The sequence below is a fragment of the Rhamphochromis longiceps genome, linkage group LG15, assembly GCF_057381845.1.
Source record: "Rhamphochromis longiceps isolate RC_006_pf linkage group LG15, R_longiceps_female_GT1.1, whole genome shotgun sequence".
NCBI lineage: Eukaryota > Metazoa > Chordata > Actinopteri > Cichliformes > Cichlidae > Rhamphochromis > Rhamphochromis longiceps.
In genome coordinates, this window is record NC_140571.1 from 24,540,434 (window position 1) to 24,565,598 (window position 25,165).

At 39.3% G+C, this 25,165-nt stretch overlaps 3 protein-coding genes across 4 annotated transcripts in view; 1 reads left to right on the plus strand and 2 right to left on the minus strand.

The window, feature by feature from the left end:
- Positions 1-5,442: 5,442 nt before the first annotated feature.
- On the minus strand, positions 5,443-14,128 carry pex3 (peroxisomal biogenesis factor 3). The gene is made up of 12 exons (XM_085382566.1): positions 13,915-14,128; positions 12,401-12,532; positions 12,227-12,308; positions 11,961-12,004; positions 11,681-11,802; positions 10,701-10,767; positions 10,545-10,599; positions 10,214-10,352; positions 10,056-10,126; positions 9,840-9,962; positions 8,786-8,882; positions 5,443-8,155 (listed from the first exon to the last, which is right to left on the minus strand). Exons 1-12 carry the CDS (start codon positions 13,985-13,987, stop codon positions 8,072-8,074), a joined length of 1,089 nt encoding a protein of 362 aa, XP_085238692.1. The 5' UTR covers positions 13,988-14,128; the 3' UTR covers positions 5,443-8,071.
- Positions 14,129-14,622: 494 nt separating this feature from the next.
- adat2 (adenosine deaminase tRNA specific 2) lies at positions 14,623-18,143 on the plus strand. 2 transcript variants are annotated; one of them, XM_085381967.1, is made up of 6 exons: positions 14,623-14,882; positions 16,141-16,245; positions 17,290-17,440; positions 17,521-17,627; positions 17,820-17,892; positions 18,047-18,143. In XM_085381967.1, exons 1-6 carry the CDS (start codon positions 14,787-14,789, stop codon positions 18,073-18,075), a joined length of 561 nt encoding a protein of 186 aa, XP_085238093.1. In that variant the 5' UTR covers positions 14,623-14,786; the 3' UTR covers positions 18,076-18,143. The 2 variants fall into 2 exon arrangements, with proteins under 2 accessions (XP_085238093.1, XP_085238094.1); XM_085381968.1 differs by having other exon boundaries at positions 17,830-17,892.
- A 5,568-nt stretch (positions 18,144-23,711) lies between these two features.
- Positions 23,712-25,165, minus strand: part of aig1 (androgen-induced 1 (H. sapiens)) — a 28,792-nt gene continuing 27,338 nt past the window's right edge. Inside the window, exon 6 of the mRNA XM_085382283.1 lies at positions 23,712-24,314. Coding sequence (XP_085238409.1) covers positions 24,295-24,314 — 20 coding nt within the window. The 3' untranslated portion in view covers positions 23,712-24,294. The remainder of the gene's footprint in view (positions 24,315-25,165) is intronic.

Here is a 25,165-nt window from a genome sequence, read left to right on the forward strand (position 1 = left end):
GCATTGTGCATTCATTAACATAGGAAAAACTGGGGAAGTACAAGAACTATTAATCACACTGGGTTTGTCTGTATTTGCAACTTTGCATGACTTTGCATGTTTGTCCTTTGGATAATTCTTGCATCTATGATGAAGACTTTTAAGCCTCTGCGAGTTCTTGGTTAAGAGCTCGCAGACCACCTCGGCCATCCATCAGGATTTTATATATAGAATGATGCCACTTGGCACATCGCTAAACACCATGTTTAGCAAACTCCAAATGGTGCTCAACACTTGCTAAAACAAATCCTGCAGTGAAGCATGGTAGTGGTACTATAATGCTATAGTGTTGCCCATACCCAAGAAAGATAGAAAGACTCATCAGTGAAGGGAAAATGCAAAGGTCCTCAGAGAAAACCTGTTACAGAGTAAGAGGTGTGATTTACAGTGACAGAGAACCAAATTATATATCCAAAACAATGCTGGACAAGTTTCTGACCAGCCAGTGCCTGGTCCACTGAACATCTGTGCACACTTCCCATCCAGTTTGAAGGTTTTTATACAGATAAACCTGCAATGACATTCAAAGGAACTTCTGCAAAGTCCTAAATTTAGTGGCTGAACAAGAGATATTACTCTCTTTAACACATTTGGGAAAAAACTGTTTTCCTCACCTTCACCAGTTATTGAGGAGGGAAAATAGCATTTTAACTTTGAGTTAATATTAGTTGCCCAACAATGTGTAACAATCAGCAAAATGCTGTTTTTCTCTCTGCACACACACTTGTACGTGTACAGTTTGTGGGGCTGATGGTGAAGAAACAGCCACATGAGAAGAAATGCCATGTGCTTTGACACACTGTGACTATAAGGGATGAGTTTGACCCCCAGTGGTTTTCAGACTTTCAACACAGTGTCATGTCTTGTGATCTACTCTGGACAACAGATACAAAACTGGCAACACTCCTCTGAAGAATGGACATATTAATTGTGCCAGTCGGCCAGTTGCGCTGACGTAATTTGCTGCGTGCTGAAATAATGACCGAGCTCAACATAAACAAGCAGAATCATGCAGCGCAAGAGAATGAAGGCTTTGTTTTATGATAAAAGGCCTTTATATGCTGAGTAACTGTGTGTGGTGAGGCACTTTTCCATGAAAGCACTGCTGGGCAGAGGCACGTTCAACACAGCAAAACAGATTCAGCTCAATATGGCCGCTCACCACATGACTGTTTGTAACAGTTTGAACTCTTGCAGCGGCGCTGTTTGTTCCTGCTCCACACTGTGACTGTCTTTGTCCTGTTTGTGGTACAGAAATGGAAATCCCCTTGTTGTTGAGTTAAAGTCTGACCCGGTTCATGTTTCTGCATGATGATAGTCACGCCTGAACTCTCAACCCTCATTGCAACAGAGGAACAGGTAGTTCCTCTGAAAATACATGCTGCAAGGTTATGTGGAAATTCTGCCACACTTAAATCGAGGAAGAGAGGAAATTGCTTCAGTCTGTGCAGTTGTCTGACTTCAAATGCTAGATAAAATTATCTCTAAAAGTCTTTATCTCTACCTTACAAAAAAAACTCTTCCGACATTTTTTTTTTATCCTAATTTGATATTTCAAAGTACATCTTTTGAAAATTGGGGTGCCCATTCATTTATTTATATTTTCGTTTTTGAATGTGGCCTCCAAAGTGTGAGCAGTTACCCCAATGTGTAAAACCCCCGAACAAAAACACTGTTCCCTCACCTCCCTCTGTGGGGGAACAGTACTAATCTATGTTCTGAATAATTTAACTTAAACAATCAGTGAAACAGTAAAAGTTTTTTCATATTTAGATTAATTCAATCTAATTTTATGCATTTATTCATACATTAGATCCCTAAAAGAGTACAGTTACGAGGTCCAGTGGTTACTCCTACTTAGCCTAATTCCTTTGTTTCCATTTACTGTAAATTAACTGAGTTGCTCGGTTTGTTGTAATGTATCATTTTATTATTTTAACCATTTAATCCACCCACACCCAAAGGAGAAAAAGGGCTCATATTCTCTCCTCCATATAAGGGAAATGTTCAGGTCAGAGAAGATGAAGTCATGTTGACTCACACTCCACCAGGAAGAAAATGAATGTCATTATGTGTGTCAGTTACACACACACACACACACACACACACACACACACACACACACACACACACACACACACACACACACACACACACACACGACTTTAAACAGATTTTCGATTAAAATCCCAAAAGGACACCACGGCACTGGAATATTAAAAATCAATCTGAGTGAGGTTGATGATTGATTGGTGTTTTGATTGTTCCTGCTTCCTCACAGCTGACCCTTGTACTTGTGTGCAGCCGTGCCTCTTTTGTCTTCCCTGCTGCTGATGTTTAGTCTGTTTTTTTTCCACTGTTTGCACTTCTTGCACTTTTATTTAGATAAGAAGAGTGCTCACAACATTATTCAAATCTTCTACCAGCTTCTGCTCAACACTTGTGCAACAGCTGATTCATCGATTATTTTGATAGACTGTATACAAAAATAACCCCCCCACCTGGACCTTGGGTTATCTGGAACTGTGGTGACACAGAGGCAGGTAAACATTTACGAATTTAGCTGACTCCGGAGCTTTTCTCTCCGGTTGTCTGTCAAGTCTGGAACAGAGACTGAGGTTAGATATGTGAAACTTTAATTTAAAAGCTCAAACTTGGGAAACATGTCAATCAGTTAAGATCTGTCCCTCGGTTGACCTACAGATCGAAACACTTCCTCCACCCAGAAAGGAGACAGCCTAGAGGTTACTGAGTTTCTTAGCAGGAAGTTTTCTGTTAGTGTCTGGCTTAGTTTAAGAGTAATCTTTTCTGTCTGTAGTTTGACATTTAAATTCAAAACATGATGCATAAGCGGAAATGAGTATCGGGGAAATATGTCTACATAATGTTTGTACTGTAATTACATTAACTTGCCTCACAACCTTTAGTATACGCTTCTAAGTGAATCCACATTTTGAGAGCTAACCTTTCACTTTCTTTAAATGAATCTCTTTAAACAAGCATCATCGTCATCGTGCTATGACTGGTGTCATTGCAAATACTATGGCGTTTTCAATGAGACAGTCCAACAACAGCATTCTGACTAAATAGACTGGCTATGAAGTTTTCTGAAAAAGCTGAAAATGGCACTAAAATGGGACATTTTCTGTATTTTCTGCCATACTGTTAAAAAGATGGATGCTCTTCCTGATCATGGAAAAGTTTCAAATAATGAGGTGAACTAGGGCTGCCACAAACGATTATTTTGATAGTCGACTAGTCACCGATTATTTTTGCGATTAGTCGACTAATCAGATCATCATCCATTGGACGTACAGCTTATTGCACCAGCAGCATCTGGTCTTATATAACTATCATTAGCTTACAGCTTGAAGTGTTTGTGCTAACTAAAAATAAAGACAAGATGGTAGTTTATTAATTTTTAATGAAATTTGCAGATTGTTTCGGTGAAGTTTAATAAACTCCTTGCTTTCTAAAATATAACAGGACACCGGAGTATATTCTCCAGCGTCTCACACTTCTGATAATCAGCTGTCTGCTTGACAGTTTTAGCTGTGCAAAAACTATAACTTTAATCTCAGCCAAACCGATTTACTCAGGAACAAATAAAATACTAAAGAAAGCCAAACAATAACATTTTTAAGTTATCTAAGTGACTTATATATATGTTTAACCTGACTAGCGAAAGACGGCGGTGGGTTTGAAAACGATTTGCCGGGAGTCCGGTGTTCTCACGGCTCTAGTTAGCCTTGCCCCCGCCTAGCTAACGAGCTAGTGGGTAACAGACGTCTCCGAAAACGTCGGAGCGCTTTTGAAAATATGTGGTGTCTTGATAAACTGAGCAGATGTTTGAGGTTTACACAGCTACATTCTCGCCTGAAAATATGTTAAACGTTTATTTTGTGACCAAGAAAGAATAATAAGAGTAAAGTTAAAACTAACTAGCTGCCGCCATTGTTGACAACTGCGCTGGGCTGCGCTATGAATTCTGGGACACAGCTTCTTCTTCTTCGGGGTTTAACGGCAGCTGGCATCCTTGTACATGCAGTGCTGCCATCTTCTGTTTCAGTCCGTTATTACACTCTTAAATCCTACTACTCATTCCTGTGTCCTTTGTGATCTTACAAAGCTTCAAACGATGCGTCGACTATTAAATTAGTCGTCGACGATTTTAATAGTCGACATAATCGTGACTAGTCGACTAATCGTGGCAGCCCTAGTGCTGGAGCATAGGCCTGGCTGTGTCAATCTTTTATGCTGTCTGTGCAAAACTCCAATATGGGAACAAAAAGTGGTCAGCTAGAGGAACGGCAAAAATCACTGGGTGATCAAGGTGGCAACACTTCTTATTAGACACTAGTTAGTGATGTTCCTTTCTGCTTTCTATGTGGAGTTTGCATGTTGCCCTTGTACCCGAATAGATTTACGCCAAACATGTCCATGTTAGGTTAACCAATTATTCTAAATTGACTATGGAGTAGATAACATGCTGTGTGACTCTAGATTAAAAATCGAATTCTAACCATAAAGTCACTTTGAGTGGTCGGTAAGACCAAATCAGTGCTACAAAATGTGGTCGATGAAGTCGATGGCACTGGTTCTAAATTGAGCACTAGTGGAAAAGGGTTTTAGTCTTGTGTTTTCCGTTTTGGTTGGAATAGTTGCACATTATAACCACACTGTGATTTTCCAAAACTCTAAAGCTTAACTGGAGCGTTTATGATGGGTTTGATATGTTCGAGGGCATGTGAGCTGTAATCTCTTCAACTTTCTCTGATCAGATTTAACCTTCAGGTCATAATAAACTGCATCAGATCTGCGAGTAAACTTACACTTCTATCAAACTAAATACAGACAACATTACATCAAGTCGGCAAATAGAAAAATTTAAACTCTGATGAAAAAGTTAATCCACAAACTACATCTGAATAATAATAATGACAATATTTAATCTGCTTTCTCTTTTTGTCTTAATTTTCAGTGTGACCAACTTTTTTCACATCATAATGCAAGTTCAGCCAGCCTTATCGTGGTTTGCAATGCAAGAAAGCAATGAGCTGGGCGTTTAATAGCACACACGAAGAGGCTGTCTCAATCTATCCATAAGACTACAGTGGAAACAAAATAATGTGACTGTGATTACAAAATGTTTTATTTCTATTTTAGGAAAATCTTTCCACTAAAGTAAGTAATTAAAAGATTATTTATTCCTTTCATACGTCACAAGAGTGACACAATTTTTAACAGCCACAATGATCATTTTCCAATACCAGCATTTTCCAACATGTGGGATCTTATCTGAGGATGATAAGAGCCCACAGTAGAGTGCCCCCTAGTGGCACAAAAACTCCATGACAATTTCCAGTTTGAACCTTTAAAAATACACAAAAGAAAGACAGTATATGAAATCACGTGTCATATGTATTATCTCTTTAATAAATTGATACAAACATACATTTCAGCTGTCATTCAGGACATTATGCTTCAAAAAGGCATAACATCTGTGATTAAATACAGAGTTTTACATTCTCACCCTGCTGCGTTTATTACGCAACTCGGGAACCAGGAACTAAGTTAGTCGGACTGTCACCTGATGTTTCCTCATCTTCTGAGAAGGAAACTAAGTGAAAAATCTGCCTTGACAAACAATTAGTGGAAAGTCAGACTCGACTATAAGGGATGACTTAGAAAACTTAGTCTGACTCGACTAAGTTTTTCTCCATTACAGCTGCAGGAGCATTTCAGGTCATCAAAAGTGATCCCCAACTTTGCTTAAATTAAGACTTTTAGGAGGAGAGATTTTTATGCAGCAGATATGAGAGTGAATACACCTGGCTGGATGTTGTAAATTCTTGCAATCAAAGCCAGATGAGACATAACATATCACACATCATATGAAAACTGTGATGGAGACAGAATTCAAAACTGAAATCTGGCACTGACTTCTCTGCGATCTCATTCCTCTCAGTGACTCATAGGGGCTCAAAGTGCAGTATTTATCACAGTTCTACCTACGCGATCAGCTGATCAGGTGTGACTATTTCTTTTAAACTCTTTTGCACATGCACTTCTTCCTCCCCACAACCCGATGGCATCTCAGTGTCAGCTTCACATCTAAAAGCAAACAGTGGCTGCTCCTTTGTAAAACTGCAATCATACCAGCGCCTAACTAGTATTCATTTTAACAAGACTGCATACACGCTGCCATACTAACGGAAAGGCATATACAAGTGTGCATCCTTGTGAGTTGCTTGTGAGTTCGATTTCATAAAACAATTCATCTCACAAACTCAGTTTCTGATTTACCGGATGAATTTTTACTGTTTCAAAAATACAAAAGACGTTTCTTTCTCAGAGGACAGCCCAGGGGTAGGTACACCATCCAACATTCAAAGGTTGGGTTACACTTTTCTAGAAACAATGCAAACAACACACAAAGAGTGCAAAGGTTTGTCTGCCCTTGTTGCAAATGCACACACTGCTGCTCTTTCCATCACCGTGAGAGGTATGCACAAATAAAGCAGTGATATGCGCCCATGTCTCAGAAAAGGGCCTGATGTAGCATGTGTAGGCAGAGAGTGAAAATATGTAGCACAGCAGGACGACAGGAGAAAGATTGGGCTTTGAATAACAGTCCTGTTGTGTCTATACAGATGAGTCTAAAGCCAAGTGGTCAAATACATGAGCATAAGAAAAATGGGAAAGATTAGAAAGATTTTGCACCAAAAATAACATTAACTTGAAATTAATGAGAAAAATATCTGTGCCATTTAAATAAAATGATGCTGTATTTTCACAAAGACCAGAATATTATATCAATAACTTCAAAACAGGGGAAGCAACTTCATGTGAAGCTAAAGGTTGGAAATAAGCATATAAACAGTTGAAGAAGTGTGACACCTTCTGGACAACAAAGGAACTGCAGAAGTTAGAGTTAAAAGAGCCTCCAAAACAGATCTGTAGCATGAAAACAGATTAAAATTCAATGAAGTCTTTATGTAATTTATAGCTCCATATAAAAAAAATAAAAATAAAAAAAACAGTTAACTACACTGGGTGTTTCCAGGATGAAAGACAACGCCATTGGCATGTCTCAGCTATGCACACTGTCTCTTTCCGTAGCTATATACACTGGATTACAGCATTGGTGACATACGACTGTCACTCCCAGCCTGTCATGCTTCACACATATCCTGTTGTGGAGCGCCCCATTTCAACCCAAACCACCACGTCTTTTCCTAAGACCAGCCGAATGAATTTTAGTGCCCAAACTCAACCAGTAAATAGGAGTGAAAACATGTGAAAAAAGGTCCAAAGGTGACACAAACCACTGTGCACTGACTGATCAACCTGTGACCAGAGACCTCACGCCATTAGCACCCTTCAAACCTCCCAATGTTTGTAGAGCTCTAAAAATGGGTCATTTACTCTCATTCCATCACCATGTGACACTCCCAGAATGAAAACAAACATACAGATTTAACTATCCATGACATTTTCATTAGCTTCTTCATCCAAGTTTAAGTTGAAATATTCTGAAAACACCATCTGCTTCAGCAACCCCACAATAAAAAATACTGATTAATAACAGAAATGTGTCCACACCTGACCTATCTTACAAACAGGCCACTACAGAAGTTTGAACAGAAAAAGAGAAACACACTGTAAACTCTTCTGATCTTCAAACACACAGCTGAGGTGCAGAGCAAACAAAAGCCACCTTACTGGGTTAAATGGGACTCCAGTTCCCAAGCAGCAATGGTCCTAAAGTTGACTGCAGGCTCTGCTCTGACTAAAGACTCAGTGGAGGTCTCATCTTCCTCCTCCCGTTTGGTAATTCATCACGGCGCTGAGCTTGAACACCCCTGCTGTCCTGCCGTGGCCACAAATCACGGAGTGAGAAGTTTGCGAGATGCTGAGGAGGAAAAGTGTCTCAGGAGGAGCTGACAATCCAGGACTTTAATAATCTCCACTCTTCTTCCTCTCGAATCCTCCCTCTGCTTCTCCTCCTCATCTCGTCCAATCCAGACAATTACTTCTGCAGCTCCTGCGGCGTGCTGAAGGTCTCGTAGACATTGGCTGCAAACTCCTTCACCTGGTCGTTCATCAGCAGCTCCTGCAGAGATCGCACAGATTTAAACATGTTTGATTAACATACAACCAAGTTTGTAAGAAAATAAAAGTGAAAATAAACAAATCTCTCAGTTAAACAATGCGATATGTTGTCTTTGTACAATTTTTTATTAAGTAAAGGATATAAATGATTTGGTTTTATTTACATGTTACACAAATCCTAACTTTTTTGGAAATAAAAAAAAATTTATATATACACTCAGACAATCCTCTTAAATAATTTCAATCAAAATAAAGGTTTGATAAAGAGCCCAAACGTGCAGATGAATAAGAATAAAATAATCTAAGACTGTTTGAAACACATTAAAGAAAGTGAAACGGATCGTGCAAGATTAAAGATTTCATAACCAATCTGACAGTGATTCTCTAGAACTCATTAACATGTGTATTCTGAAATGAGAGCTGCACCTGTCAGCAGATTGGAACATGTTTGAACATTACGCTCCCAACAGTAAAGAAAATCAAAAAGCAAACGGTGTGGACAATGACCGATTGACAGATAACTAACAGCCACAGCAGCTGCCTGTTCCAACTGTTTCACCCTGAATCTGGCTGTTTGCCATACTGCACATCACTCTGATAGTTCACTCCACCGTCTGGTGTTCGATGTTACCTGAACAAAGTGACTGGGGGTCTCACTGCAGATGGTGTTGATCTGACCGTTGATGATGGGGATGATCTTTGCCAGCGGCAGACTGACTGCAGACAGACTGAACACACAAACACAGAAAAAGACAGCAAAGTTAAGGTAATGCCCACTTCATGCTAATGTTTGCTGGGAAATAACAAGGACAAAAAAAAAAAAACCCCACCCACCTCATAACACTTAATATGTGTATAAGGAGTGTGTTTTACATTACATTACACATGGCCGGTATTTATGTTCAGACAAAACCGAGGAGTGATCACGACCTAAACAGAATCATATCTAACAACCCCAAACAACCGAAGCACATTAGATGTTAATGTAGTCCTCCTGAACAGGTAGGACTATATTAATGTCCATTTTGGAATTCCAAAAGGAAAAGCTTAAAAAGAACTACCGAAGTACACGTCTGAGACCTGACTTGAATGTTAAAATCTTCTAAATCATTTGTGCATTTTCAGTTTCAGCTTGTGAAACTGGCTCTCTGGTTACCTGTCTAAATCACTGCGTCAACCCATACTTAATATATGCCCTGGTGAGGAGCAGGTTATGCTCAGAGGTTTAGTTTAAAATTGCCAGGAGGGCCCACATTTTCTTATTCTTATACTCGCAGCACATTTTAAATGCAATATCGATTCTCTGCTGGAGGGACATTCACAGGAATGAAATTGTATAAATGTCTTAATATTTGATGGTAATCTGCTGCTTGGTCTGTTTAACACTGCTGGAACTGCAGCTGCTCGAATGCAGGACACATAGGGATTATTTTGTGTGGAAGAATATGAAGTGCCCCGTTTTATGTGAGCAGAATGAAGCAGTTGTCAAGCCAACGAAGCCAAAGAAAGCCCGGCGTTATTGAAATTTGTTCATAGTGTAACCCTCAGGTCACCAAACTCCAGTGACAGAATAATAATATCTCCAGCTGCTATCACATATGTAGGGATTTAATAAGATTTCTCCATGTTTCAAATGCAAATGATAGCAGTAAAACAAATAAATAAAACAGGTGTCTATGGCTTACCTATCAGGTGCACAGCTGGGGGCAGAGTCACTTGGAGGCGGGCGGAAGAACTCGGCCAGGTTGTCACAGAGACGGGAGAAACCTCGGTTCAGACAGACTTTGAGGACAGTGGTGAAGTCTGGACTGAAGTCAGACACAAAAAGCAGAAATTCACCTTTCACAGGAGCACAAACACAATCTTGTTAAAGCATACCTACAGACAGGTGTGTCATTTACCTATCCAGCATGTCTCTAGTCTCGTTAAGCAGCTTTATGGTCATAATGTCATTCTCTGTGAGCCCGCACGCCTACAGGAGCAGAAGAAAAGAGATCTGTAAGACTCTGTAATGGGGTTTTCCCGTGAACGGCAGTGTAAATCTGCTTTGAGCAGTCACCTGATCGGCCAGCACGTTCTCGTCATCTGCAAGCAGGTACCAGGACAGAGACCGCCTCGAGCTGGCCTCCACCTCCGCTCTGATCCAGTTCAGCTGCTGCTCCAGCTCCAGCAGAGACCAGGTCTCCTTCAGAGACACGCTGGAGATGAGAAATAAACCACGTTGATGTTTTGATGATTGATTTTTTTAATTTAAAAGATGCACAACAAAGATCAATACAAAGAATTTGTTCCACATTGTTTTTACCAGCCTAAGCTACGTTGTTAATAACTTGTTCTGTTGCTTTATAGATCACTGATGGATAATGAAGAGAATAATTGTTGCAGATCACCTTCCCAGTGAGCTCTGTACCGCCTTCTTCACTACCGTTATCAGCTCTGCCAAACCTAGTGTGAGACAGAGACAGAAGTCTGTTACTACAAGAGTCCTGCACTGACAGATGGAAACAAGGATTTTACAGGTTTATGCTTTTGTGTCAGTGCTATACCGTCTCCCAGTAGGTGCTGGATACTTGACAAGTACTGCTGCTGGACGTCTGGGGGGGCAAGAGGGGTCTGCAAGCAGACACACAACACAGACACACTCCTGAATAATATTCACCTCAGCTTTAAACAGGCAGAGATTTTTTGAGCCAATCTAAGCTTATTTTAATCAACAGGTCATTAATTAAATCTTTAACGTATTCTCTTCTATGTTATTCAGTTCAGGCAAAAAGCACTGCTGTGCTGCTCTCTTTAATCACAGCCATGTGTTACACTGCACCGAAAAGCTTCACCAGTTTTACTGGGGAATCAAATTAACCTGTTAACATGTTCGTCAGGGAAACCTTGGGTCCTGGCATATGTGGATATCGATTCAAACATTTTCACACAAACCTTAGATAATCTTTCATTTTACAACAGGAAACAGGTTTCTGGTGCAGGAGTCAGTACACAGGATGAGTATTTCCTAGCTGTGGGTACACCAAAATATTACCCGTCTTACTCTCAGACTGACACAAATCAGCATAACTGGACACAAACTGGGAACTAGCAGGTCAGAAATGGGCATTCTCACATTCTCATATCACTGACAGATGTGGGAAATATTTTCTGACATGTACCACCCACCCAAACAATGTCCACCCTGCCAGTGGACATGTATGGAGCATGACAAAGAACCCAAGGCTTTGCCCTGGGCTCCAAACTCTCCAACAGACAAACCACCCCACAATTCATCACCTCAGTGTGGCAGAAACTGCAGGACAGCCCGAGAGGTTCACAACAGGTCAGGGCTTTTTTGGGGAAACCAGGTAATGTTTAAAAGGTGTATTTTTTATGATCATGGATAAATATTATCAGACCGATATTTAACCTGTCTAATATGTATCTCTCTTTCCAAACAGTTTCCAAAACTCCTGACACAGTGAGCTGCAGCTGATCATTTTACACACAGTCAATCAGTTCTAGGAGTCACTGTGCTCCTCACCGTTGTGCTCTTTCCCACTGAGTTATCCAGGTACAGGTATCCTCCAATGATGTTCAGCTGGACTCTCAGTAAAACCACCAGCATACAGGTGCTGTACACCGCCACAACTGTGCGTGTAAAACCTGAACGGAACGACAAGTTCTGTTATCATATTTTAAGTTTTCTTGTGTTTGTTTTTAAATCCAATAAGTCAATTATTATTTATTATTATTAGATTATTTAGAGGCATTTAGATTTTACTCAGATACACTCAGGGACATCTGAACTGAAAAACACTTACTGATGATCTTTAAATCTTCCCAGATCTCCAGTTTATTAGCCGGTCTGTAAAGTAGATGTGAATGAGGGAAATGGTTGTCAGCCACTGTACACATTTATTTCACTACATGAACTTGTGCTAATTTCAAAATTTAATGTTTTCCTCAAGAATAAAATCAACAACTGCAATAATCAGCATAAAATAACAAACAAAAGAAAAATGTAGCCTTAAACAATAAACTTGTGTACTACTACTGTTTGACCAAGTTAAAGAAGCTTTTTCCTCACTTGGACTTGAGTAGTGTTGTGAGACTTTCTGAGTTGAGTTGCGTGACGATGGCTTCTTTGAGCGCTGGGAGCATGGACAGCACTGCAACACATTTAAAACTTTCACTGTAGTGTTGGTCCTCACCTTTTTCTGTCAACTGTTAGTCATAACCAGGTCAAGTGTAAAATAATTACCAGTCATGTTGCAGGTCCTCTGGTTGCTCTCGAAGTGGAACTGTCTTCTGGCCTGAGCAATGTACTCTGTAGCCTCCCTCTCTTGGATCTCACTGAACTTCTTCTGGGCATATTTACCTAGAAGGTATACGCCTGAGGAGGGACGCAGAGAGCACAATGAGGTCACATCAAATGCAGAAAACTATCCTTGGCTTTGGTACGATGCAAAAGCTAACCAGGATTTGCCCTGCAGATATTTATGACATGGAATAATACCAGAGGGCTGTACTTTAAGTAGCAGATTTACAGACTTGTGACAAATTAAAGGTGTTGAATCACTGTGTAAAATGTAACAGCTGAAATGAGACTTGAAATGGATTCTCCAAGTTTCTCCAGTGCAAGGATAAACACTGTTTTTCAAAAGTATATTCCCTAAACCTAACCATCCAATAATTGTAACTGTGAAAACATTATGGTGCAAATTACATAGGACGAGCCATTGGGACTTCATTAAATCACCTTTAGCACCTTTATGGGGAAAGAATTTTAATTGGTGGGTCACAGGTTGACTGGCTACAGTGGCGTAAGGCAGGCATCCTCTATGTATCACATTTATTTGATCGCAGAACCAAACATTTCCTGAGCTTCGATCAGATTGTTAAGCTATATAATTTGCAGTGCAATCAATTCTGGAGATATGTCCAAATGCGCAGTTCTTTATCAAAATGGCTGGAAAGCCCCATGAGTTGTCCTGCAGGCAGCCCTGTGGAAGCACTGCTTTCAAGATCACCCTTTGGTAAAGGTATTACCTCTAAGATGTACCATTTACTGCAAGATCAGTTAGCTGACCCTCTTTCCAAAGTTAAAAGTTGTTGGGCCCAAGATCCCCCCCACCCCCATATTTACCACTCAGTTTTAAACCAGTAAAGTCAAATAGCCACCGGATCCCACTTACAAATGTGTGCATATGTTACGACTTGCTGCAGATGCTATAGCTTATCAATTAATATGGTAAGTGACACTGAATTTTCCATAATGCCACGTGAGATAAAAGGCCAGCAGTTATGTGGAGGTCAGCGTACACTTACTTAATTTTAAACACGAATAATGAACAGCTACACCAAACTTCATTCATTTGTTGGCTATTTAAAGAGCCCCAAATAAAATACACAGTAAGAACTCCAATGAATAGTATTTAACTTAGTAATCAACTACCACATAAAGCAGTGTTAATTTCGGTGAAACTAACTGGTTTCCTAAAAAGGTCTTTTCAATGCAAACACACCTTGTGGGTTGTTAAAAAAAAAAAAAACAGGGTAGTTTCACTAAATATTCTGCGGCACGATGGAGAAAACAAATTCCGAATAAACCAAATACCATTCTTTCTTTATGCTTTTGAAATATGGGTTAGCGTGCATTTCTTCCGTCTTTATTTTACAGGGGGATAAAAAGCCCAGTCTAAAGGCTGTTCTGCGGAGTCTGGCGTGTTGCTGCAGTCTTGCATTAGCACGGCGGCTAACAGGAACATGACTTACCTCCAATTAGAGCTCCGGTGAAAATAAATTTCTTTTTATGGCGTTTTATAAAATTCCACGCAGACGAAAACATCCTCGGACAGAGAGAGGGCCACCAACTAAAACAACAAAAACTCTATTTCTAAATTCTTTCTTACTATTTTACGGACATGTTTCGGATAGCAGCTTGCTAACTCTCAAAAGTGCCAAAGTACTTTGGTCATGGTAACTATTGTAATGACTTCCGGTTATTTATGTCAAAATAAAACCACAAGTCGAACTACAGTAGTCATAAAGTGACTTTGTGTCTGCAACAAGGCTCCTGGAAACATTCTTATTTATTTAGGCAAGGAAAAAACACTTAATATTTTTAAATGCTTTTAAAATATACAATACAATGCAATATACCAATGCACATACAAGCTTTGCAAAACTGATACACAAATTTTAAAATAAAATATTTCAAAATTTGACGAAAACAAAAAATGAATATCTAATATATAGATAGTTTTGGGACACTAGTTTGTCACCATCGTCAGACTGGTCTCTGAAGTAAAACACAATAGATTTTTTTTAATCTTATAAGCGAATCGTATCGAGCCCTAAAAATTTAGTTTCTCCCTGTATAAACTAAAAAAATTTTGTTCTTTTATTTTTGGGGGTAAAATCGATAACATCCGGTTTAGATCCCTCCACAATAGTCATCAACTTGACGTCATTAGACCAGAACGAGCGTGGAGCGCAGGTGCAGCGAGTGGTCCGTCCAATATTATCTTCCCCCCACCGGTGTGAGTTCGTTACATCGGCGTGGCTACGGGTAAAACAGGAATTAAAAATTAGCAGGTGTATTATATGCAGCTTTTTTATATTGAGTTTTGGTCACAGCAGTTGAAATGGGAACAGAGGAGGGTAGTAAAGAAGAGTCTGTGGAGCTGTTCTGTCCGAGTGAAGAGGAAATTGAGAGGTGGATGGCCAGAGCTTTTGACATGGTGAGCTCGTGTTTTTAATCACTCCGTTAACTCTTCAGCCGAGTCACGACGACTTTGTTTGTTTTGTAAAATTTGCAGTTTTAAAGTAATTATTTAATTTTCATTTAAACTACTCGGTATGTGAACTACGAAGTTTCTATTTTTTTATTTGCCTTATTGTATTGATTGAGGTATTGGTTATTTTTCTAGATAATTTTATATAGTAATGCTACTTAGATGTCTTTATTTGTATTTCAGTTTTTCTGTTATAGCCCTCTGATGCCCTTTTTCTGCTGTTTATCCAGGCTCTGATCATGTTTAGGGATTAAGTAGTGATATTATATACAGCTGGAAAAAAGTTTCTTTATAATAGTAAATAATAAATAATGTAAACATTTGTCAGATGTGGTCACACAGGTGTCTCCGTGAACCTCGTGGATGTTTGTAGATAGCACTGTGATCTGTAGTAAACAGGTGGAAGAGAGTGTAATGAAAATCAGAGAAAATCTGTGTGTGAATGAGAACGAGATAGGTGTAATAGTCAAGGTAGACGAGTATAAATACCTGAGGTCAACCATCCCAAGCAACAGACAGTGCACAAGAGAGATGAAGAAGAGAGTACAGCCAGGATGGAGCAGGTGGAGACGAGTGTCAGGGGTGATTGTTGACAGAAGGTCAGCAGCAAGAGTAAAAGTGAAGGTGATGGTAGTGAGACCTGCTGTGATGGTTTGGAGATGTGGCACTGAGAAAAATACAGGAGGCCGAGCTGAAGATGCTCAGATTTTCAGTTGCAGTGAGCAGGATGCACAAGATTAGAAATCAGAGGGAAAGCTTAAGTATTTGGAGATAAAGAGGCAAGGCTGAGTTGGTTTGGACATGTGCAGAACATTTACTGGATAAAGGGTGTTGAATGCAGAGTTGCCAGGCAAGGCCACAGAGGAGGTTCATGGATGTAGTGAAAGAAGGGTTAGTATGGCAGAGGAGGATGATAGAGATGGCAGGAGGCAGATGATCCACTATTATAATCCCTAAATCCTTAATAATTAGTGTATAATGTTAAAAATAATTTCATGTGCCTCCTTTATGATATTAAGAAATGTCTAAAAGTTTAATCTAGAGAACCCTAAAGACACCACGCTCTCAAAGCTGTGAGCTGCAGCCAGAGATCTGTGCACAGGTGTATTGGGGATTTTTCTCTTCTGAAGTTCTTCTTAACACTAACCAATTTTCCATCTTTAGTTGCTTCCTGTTAACTGCCTTTTTAAATGTGTTGCTGCAGGCGAAAGAAGCTCTGGAGAATGGAGAGGTACCTGTCGGATGTCTCATGGTCTACAAAGACGAAGTTGTGGGGAAGGGAAGGAATGAAGTCAATGAGACTAAAAATGTAGGCAAAGTGTACAGCACAGTTATTTGTCTCTGCAAATGGAGATGTATGTATGAGTGGTCTTCTTTCAAAACTCATAAGTCAACAACTAAGACAAAGCAAAATGAATAAATTATAGAACTGATACATTAACTATTGGTGAGGAGAAGAAGAAATAATATATTGGTATATTAAAATGTAACAAGTTCAATAGTTTGAACAATTATCTGTTCAAACTATTGAACAAACAGGTCCCAGAGGGTCTGGGTTGATGGTCTCTGTACAGTAATCCCCCACTGTGTAGTTTGCTTTGACCGACCTAATTAGTTTCTGTAATCTGCGAGTGTCAGATCAATCACTGATCAATATTTGTCCTTAAGTAAGCCGGTGACTCTGCAATAGTGAGTCCTCTGCGGCGTGTGGAGTGAGAGCCCATAACTGAGAAAATCCTTTCATGGTGTGAACAGTTTTCCTTCCAAGTAAATGTGGCTCAAACTAAGGAAAAGTCCCCGCTGTCCCTGCATCATGTCTGATGAAAGATGAGCAAAAGGGAAAACACTTTGCTCCTTTTATTTGGTTGCTTGGGTCACTTTTGTCTTAAAGTCTGAATAGCATTATTTTTAAAGTCCATACAGGTACAGGAAATCCTTTCAGCTTTACATTTGAGTGCAAAGAGAGATGGTATCAAAAAGTGTTTTTACTGCTGAAGAAATTCAGAGTTAAAGCGTCACCTTATCTGGACCGAAGTGCAAAAAGTTCCCACCTGACCTCCACAGAATCAGCTGTGCTTTTTTGTTTAATGATTTCAGCCCATCTCATTAAATTACAAAGAGTCTTTTGTAAGTTTTGAAAGTTTCAGGGCTGAACCTCTGTTTAAAAACTGCAACCAAATCAATTTAAAGCCACTCTAAGGGTCACACTCGCCATTGGCTTTTGAGCATCAGTATGATGGGATATATCAGAGTTTCAATCAGCTGTTTAATGAAGTAGAGGAACAAATACCTGAGCGTCAACACGATACCTGAGGTTTGCATACGTTTCTTTGTGCGTGGTGGTTTTTTTCAGGCCACTCGGCACGCTGAGATGGTCGCTCTGGATCAGGTCCTGGACTGGTGTTGGCAAAGCAGCTTGGACGTGAAGAGCGTGTGCGAGCGGATAACGCTGTACGTCACCGTGGAGCCATGCATAATGTGTGCTGCAGCGCTGCGCCTCCTCAGTATCCTCGCCTCACCTCTCTGCTAGTGTGTGTGTGTGTGTGTGTTGGGATTCAGTTGTTGTTCCTTTACCAGCTGTCAGACATCCCCGTGATCGTGTATGGCTGCAGGAACGAGCGTTTCGGAGGCTGCGGCTCAGTCCTGGATGTCTCCTCTGCAGACCTGCCTCACACTGGGACCCAGTTCAAGGTCAGTGTTTGCTCCTGATGTCTTTCTGGATTCCGCCTGCATGTTTGTGGAGTAGTTTGTGCTTCCTGCAGCTGAGTTCAGAAATCTTTAGGCAAGCAGATCAGCTCCTTTTCTGAATGGGATGTTCAAGAGTTACATGAATGTAAAGTCCTTGTGTGGTGCAGTGTGTATTATATGTGTGTGTGTGTTCAGTGTATTTCAGGTCACAGAGCAGAGGAAGCCGTAGACATGCTGAAGACTTTCTACAAACAGCAGAATCCAAATGGTGAAAAACAAAACCACTCTGCATGTCTTTTTTTTCTCCTCCTCATGCTCCATTATCAAAATGTTTTATATTTTCATACTTTACTGTTGCTTTTTTTTACACTATTATTCCTTCTCTTCTTTTCTCACAGTGTTAAACTTTCTGTCTGTTTCAGCCCCCAAACCCAAAACAAGGAAGGAGTGATCTCCAAGAAACATCCTATTACAAGGATTTTTTTATAATATTATTAATTAAATTATATTTTACATACATTTTTGTCTATTGCTTTTTTTTTTTACTATTTGTCTAACCTTTTCTTTACCTATTAATATGACCTTAATAAAGGACATCTTATTTACAGTTAGAATTTAGCATTAGTGTTTCTGTTCATGCAGACTGCCACCAGAGGGCGCTATAGACCAGCGGTCTTCCTGTCACTGAACCTCCACATAGAAGAAATAAAACTATAGTCTTTGGACTAATAAATACTATATTTAAAAGAAATTTATGATATTTTCCAAAAGTAAAGGCTCAAGAATGTCAATAAGAAATAATTTTTAGGAAAGAGGAGGCAAATCTTCACTGGATGTTGTGTGGGTGAACTTTACACGCTCTTTTCTCCGTCTTGCGTATTGATTTGTATCGTTCAGAAGCACACTCTTGGCCTGCTTCAGCTCTAAATGTGATGCATACCACTTCCTGTGATATTTTTCCGAGAACGAGTCAGGCAGTGTGAGAAACTAAGGAAGTGTGCCTGAGAGCGCTTCTCAACGGGAGTGACCTTCACAGCTGCTCGTATAAGACAAACACACATGCTGACACAATTCAGCTCGTTTCACTTCCTCTCAGACACACACACACTCTGTGGTGTGTCAGTTGGTAGCATTAGCAGTTAGGTTGTATTGACAGTGTCTGTGTGTGCGTTGCTGGGTATGTGTGTCTGTTTCATGTGTCCTGTTTTTATTCCTCCCCCTGGCTCAAAAAAGGGATTGATGGAATTTAAACTTTTTTGCACTTTCTTTTGCTCTTTGTCTTTTCAAGGTTGTCACCACTTCCTTCCTGTCTCCTTCCTTCCTTTTTGTGGCTGATAACTTCCTTCCTTCCTTCTCCATTTCCGTCCTTTTATTTGTTAATTTCCCACTCCCCTTCTTTTCCATAATTTTGTAAAAGTAGTTTTTTGTCTTAACTTTCTTCTGCTTTCCGTCCTTTTTCTGCTTTTTACTTTTTTAATTTGCCATTCTCATTTTTTGCTATCTTAAAGTAGAAAGTTCTTTTATGTCACTGCATAATAAAATAATAATAATGATGAAACAGAATAACATTGTGCTAACACGATCAAGCTGCATATAATACACCTGCTAATTAGCACTATGTAATAGACTAAGTGCTACATTTTAATCACCAAAACTGAAGCACAAACTTATTGAAGCTCAAAGCAGTTCATGTTATTTGTTACATAGTAATTCCATTAAAAATGCACCAAAAGCATAAATGTGACGTTCAGATCAGCGACTCTCTTTAGATAATAAGAGTTATAAGCTTTAGCAGTGATGCTTAGCAGACGGCTATCGCACATCAATAGTCTAATATTCCATAATGTTAGTTAGTTTGTTTTTCCCCCATATACTACACATGGCTTTCTGATGTGCTGTTTTGAAACTTTAAGATTTCTTAGACGTGACGAAGGAGGCCCTAATTGTTAAACTGGACGCTAATTGTCTAATTACTGACATCTCATTAGCCAATGAGTATATCATTTTGATACTACCGCCAATCCTTCATTTTAAAACACAAGAATCATTTTCTAAACAGCTTTAACTTTTTTAGCCTATATGACTAAAAATGAGTGACTGAGCCAATAAACTCAGCAGGAAAGTATTTACGGGGGTGAAGTCAGAAAGCTGTTTTTCCACAGACTCTTACAGGCCTGGAAGTTTTGTTTTGTTTTTATTTTTTGCATTCACAGCTATCGCCACACTTCCACATTGGCTTCATTTTTCCCTCCTACACATAATCCAGGTAGGCTACGCTGCACAAAAAAACTGTATTTATATTTATATATATTTATATGAAAGTTACACCTATGAAAGCTTTGCTGCTGACCTACAAATGAATCCTGTAGGATACACTTCTGTGATAAGATGCCTTTTATAGGGTGAATAAAATGCTTTCAGTCTTCTACAGGATCAAATCCATTAGGATTAGTTCCCATATCAGTTGGGATACTGATATGGGAACTAATCCCAATACTTTCTGTATTTCAGCTTAAAATTGACTTAAATATTACACTTTTAGAAGGAAATTGAACTAATCAAACACGGCAGTGGGATTTGAAAATACTTATGTGCCATTATCATTCCTCTTCTCACCTGTTTTTATTGCTGAGCTTGTCATTAGTTGGAATTGAACTTAACTTGAAAATTAAAGCAGTTAATGGCGAATGAAGTTTTCATCAAGAGTCACAACTAAAGTTTGTTAAATTCCAAATGGCTGTTCTATAGAATCTAATTTTGTGCAAATGTTGGTGTCGCCTCCTGCTGGTCGTTAGAAAGAGTACAGGTTTCTGGCACGTTCACGTGTTGTCTTTCATTTACAGTCTGTGATCTTAGATGGTGTGATGTTTTAAACTGCCTTCTTCCTTTTTCTTTCTTGTGTTAGCAGTTCCTCACCAGTTAATTTACTTCAGCGTTTTTCCACTTCCTTTTATGACCTTGTTCACTTTCCCCTTCATTCCCCCTTACTATCTCTTCTATCATACAGGGTTTTTTTTTTTTTTTCCCACTTCCACTTTTTCGTTCCTTTTATTACAAACTTGTAAAATACATGCACACGTTCCCACAATATTTTTTGTTTACTAAAATCATCACAAGAAGCAGCTGAGAATTTAAAGCCGCGTAGGTTTTCTCATGAACCCGTTTTCCTGAGGACAGTGAGCTCACAGATACATCAGATATATCAGATACACAGTTCTTTGTATTCACGTGAAACACGTGCCTCAGTCCAGCTCCTCTCTTCTCGTTAGCATGTAAATATATGCTAATACATGCAGAGCAGAATATTCGAGAATGTTTTAATGTGTCACCTCAGAGTGGAGGAGTTGATGTGTTAATGAAGAGACAGCGCGCACACACACACACAGAGCAGTGCAGGGTTGGCTGCGAGGCGCTAATGAACAGAGTGTGTTGTGTCAAACTCTCCTTTCCAAAACGACAGCGAGAGGAGTCTCACACAACCACACTTCTACACACACACACACACACACACACACACACACACACACACACACACACACACAATGGAGAACACCAAAAAAAGGAAAAAGCTGTGTAATACGAGATGTCACGTTGTGTAAAGGTGTTTTTATTATATTACTGTCACAAGAGAAGAGGTGTGTTTGTGTTCAAGGAGGAAGCAGATGCGGGGGGAGCTTAGCTGCTGACAGGAAGTGTTGCATTGATGTGTTTTTTGTGGGTTCACAATTTTAACCTTTGCAGTCTAAAGAAATCGAACTAAAAGGGTCGTGCTCCACCTTTCTGCTCAGCACAGAGGGGGAGGCATCTTAGCTTCTGCCTCTGCTTTGTTTTGCAAATTCTTTTAAGTCAAATATGTTTCAATCAGTCTGCATATATTTACTTTATGGTCCTAACTTCTCTTTCATCCTTCCTGCGTGTCTGTTTTCTTTGTCACATCTGTCCAACATTGAGAAACCCACCGCATTACTTATTTTCTGTTTGTTCCCGCTTTATTATTTTTTTCTGCTTTGGTAATTTTCTGCACACATCAGTTTTATTTTCGTCTCCTTATTTAATTAGTTCCTCTTTCATTGTGGGTCCAACTGCTTCGGTTCCTTCTTTCATTCTTGACATATTTGCTTTCAGCCTCGCACATCTGGGCGACAGATCTCGATTTATTTTGTTCTGGTTTATTCAGCAGAGGCCTTGGCAATTTACAGCTAACGGGGTGTCATGAGTGTCATTCACATTGTGTCTTATTGTTTACAGACTTTATAAATCAAAGTAGTGTGTAGACTGTTAGCATCTTGTAATGTGTGTGGGTGTAATTAGGGATGAATTTATATTTCTATTCTTGGTTTTAGAGGCCTTATGAAGGTTTTATGACTAAACCGATGTTTTTATTAGTCTGATTATCTGATTATTATTCTCTAATTGGATGACTGAATTCTACCTGGTGTGTGAGTGATTATACGAACACTTTGTACCAATTGGAGGTCAGTTCGACCAAAACCTTGTGACTCAATCAAAAAAAAAGTGTTAAGTGACACAGTAGGAGAAATGTATCATTCATTTTTGCAGAAAAGGCACATAAAGTGAAAAAGGGGGTGTGGCTTGAATCTTAAATGACAATGAATCTGATATGTTGCAGATATCAAATTCAAAATAAACCTTATTTCCTATCAAACTACCTTATTTGTTGAAGAAGATGTCGATGAATCTCACCATCATCCATGGGTTCAACTTCTTATATCAGTGTTGGTCGAGTTACTTGAAAAAAGTAATCAGTAACTAATTACTGATTACTTATTTTCAAAAGTAATTAGTTACTTAGTTACTTTTTAAAAACATGATACACAATCTGAATAAGTGATAAAGCGATGGATCTTTCAGCCCAGTTCTACTTTTTCTGCATAATCCATCATATAAAATGTAATCAAATGGAAAAGTCTCTTTTTAAAACTTGTTTTATTAGTTTTAATCTTTTAACTTTATGCATGAAGCAAACATTAAATTATATGCAACATTCTCTGACTGGAAGAAATTAGTTTATCATTTAAACCTATTTTCTGCACATTCCAGCACATAAAATAAAATCGTTTTCTTCCCACGCAGTGAACAGCGGACGCTAATGTTTTTGTCACTTTTACAGAATCAATCTCAAAGTAAGGTCAGTACTTCCACGCTTCAAACGCTGCACGCTCATCCTCTCTCCCGCACTCGATATATCATCCATTTTTGATCTGCACACAGTTGTTGTCACGAACGTCGCACTTGTTTATGTCATTGTCATAAAACACTCTCGCAAACGAAATCACGGTTTCGTAACGCAGCGTGCTTACGGGAAAGTAACAGTAATATAATTACCTTTTTTGCAATAGTAATCCCTTACTTTACTCGTTACTTAAAAAAGGTAATTGGATTACTGCCCATCTCTGTTGGCGACAGATGTAGTGAAGTACACACATTGGAGGACCTTTGATGAATCTGTCTTTCAGTCTCAAGTACAATATTCAGCTTTCAGACACCTTTTTTTTTTCCAGGTGTTTCTTTGATTAGATGTGTCGCCAGCTTTGCTGATGTTGTTGCAGGAAGCCTCGTCTCCCGTGACATGGTCTTGCTGTATTTCTTCAAATCAGATGGACTCTGGTCTATAGTATTCGGTAGTACTGACATAAATCTGATTGGCACACTAAAAAGGACAGAGTATGGTAAACGAGTCCAAGCATCACAGCTGAGCAGAGAGCACTAACTACTCTGTTAGATCCACTACTTCAATATAACTGCCAGGAAAAAGCTACTTTCTGTTGCCCCCTTTGTCACCATTTGACATACCTGTAAACGCCATATTACAGCTGTCCTGATTATTATCAGTGGCCTCCAACAGCATCAATCAGGCAGGTCATCATGTAAAGTGTGGCTGTATTTCCTGTCTTGTGACTTGCTATTAATATGTTTTGAACTTTGAACAGTTTGTTAAATCGACAGTCAGCCTCTGCACAGAGCTGCTGCGGTTGTAACTCGCAGCCAAGACGAACCTGTTCTCGTAAGTTTCTTTGGTTTTTTGCAGCATCGAGTGCAACTCTGGATTCACATGAAGAAAGAAAGTATTTTTAAATCAGACTTTATTGATAATTTACCGACCTCTAGTTTCTTTCACACATGTAGTGAGAGCGCAGGATGAATAGCACTAATAATAATAATAATAATCTTCAACACAGCACTGGTTTTCAATCATTATGAAGAAGCTAATAAAGAAATTTGTTCACTTGAATGTGCTCATTCCACAAAAACAAGTCCCATTAATGTGTGTTTCCTTTCCCTGCATACATGTGTTACATACACGTGTTTGCTGCATGTCAGAGTTGATGTCCTATGTTTTATGAAGATGTATGTATGTGCATATTTCGTCCATGTTTTGTCCTCGATCTGCAGGATGGATGCTTAGCTTTCGCTTCTGAGGAAACGAAAGAAAGCAAACAAAAAGATGAGCTCTCATTCATTACCTTTTTTTCTTCCTTATTTACATTTAATCGATGATGCATCTGTCTTCTTCTTTTTACTGCGTAATGTTATGGATAGAGTTCAAAAAGTACGTGTCTTTTCCACGTCCAGAGATGTCGCTTGTTTGTGTTCTGGTGCTGTCCTGTGAGTGCGGGGCAGGAGCAGTCCTCTGAAACGATTCTGAAGATCACTCACCTTTGACCTTTTCTTTGAGACAGAGACAAAAGGGGCCAGATTTAGTGAAAAAGATGGCAGGTGACCTTTATGTTACAAAAAATAGAAATCTGAGCATTTTTTGAGCAAAAACATGAGCCCGCACAGAGCCACCTTTGGTCCTTAGAGTGTAGGTGACACAGGTTAATGAGCAGGTGTGCGGCTACTCTTCAGAGCGCATTTATGATTATTTGGTCCTTTTAACTGTGCATTTTAAATAATATTATGTTTTTGTTGCATTTAAGAAGAAATGCTCATGTATAGGCACGCTGTGAACACACAGTCAGTTACTATAAAGATACATGTTTTTGTGCAAATTAATCAAACTAAGTGACCTAATTTAATAATAAATAAAATAGAATAGCTTTGAAAATACTACAAAAATAACAGTGACAAGCTTCATTTCTATAGCAAAGCACTCACAAGGTGCTCCACAATAAATAGCAGTGTTAAAACATTACAAAGTACGTAAAATGAGTAAACGTGAGGCTTGAACAAAATTATTATGAAACATCAAACAAAAGCCAGCCTCCACATTTTGTTTTGTTTATTTACTGAGGGGAACTGATTGTGCTGATCGTAAGAGGAAAATTGTTCCACAGTTTGGGCCAAAACGGCAAAAAGCAGCCAGATTCCAGCCCAGACCTGGAATCTATAACAGGAATTGATTGTCTGATCTGAGGGACTCAGGGTCGACATGTAGTGATTTTAAAGTAATCAGTGAAATTTTAAATTGGATTCTGTAGCGGATGGGAAGCCAGAGTAATTCTGCGAGGGCTGGAGTCGAGTGCTTGTGAGCGATATTTCTGCTGTGTTTTTTACTAACTGTAGACAGGAAACTGCTG

Coding starts and splice junctions, on each gene's coding strand:
- pex3 (XM_085382566.1), bottom strand. CDS start 13,987: ATGTTTTCGTCTGCGTGGAATTTTATAAAACGCCATAAAAAGAAATTT. Junction 10,768..11,680: donor CAGTGGGAAAGAGCACAACG/GTGAGGAGCACA, acceptor GTCTGCTTGCAG/ACCCCTCTTGCCCCCCCAGA. Junction 10,127..10,213: donor AGAACGTGCTGGCCGATCAG/GTGACTGCTCAA, acceptor CTGCTCCTGTAG/GCGTGCGGGCTCACAGAGAA.
- adat2 (XM_085381967.1), top strand. CDS start 14,787: ATGGGAACAGAGGAGGGTAGTAAAGAAGAGTCTGTGGAGCTGTTCTGT. Junction 14,883..16,140: donor TGGCCAGAGCTTTTGACATG/GTGAGCTCGTGT, acceptor GTGTTGCTGCAG/GCGAAAGAAGCTCTGGAGAA. Junction 17,441..17,520: donor TGCAGCGCTGCGCCTCCTCA/GTATCCTCGCCT, acceptor ACCAGCTGTCAG/ACATCCCCGTGATCGTGTAT.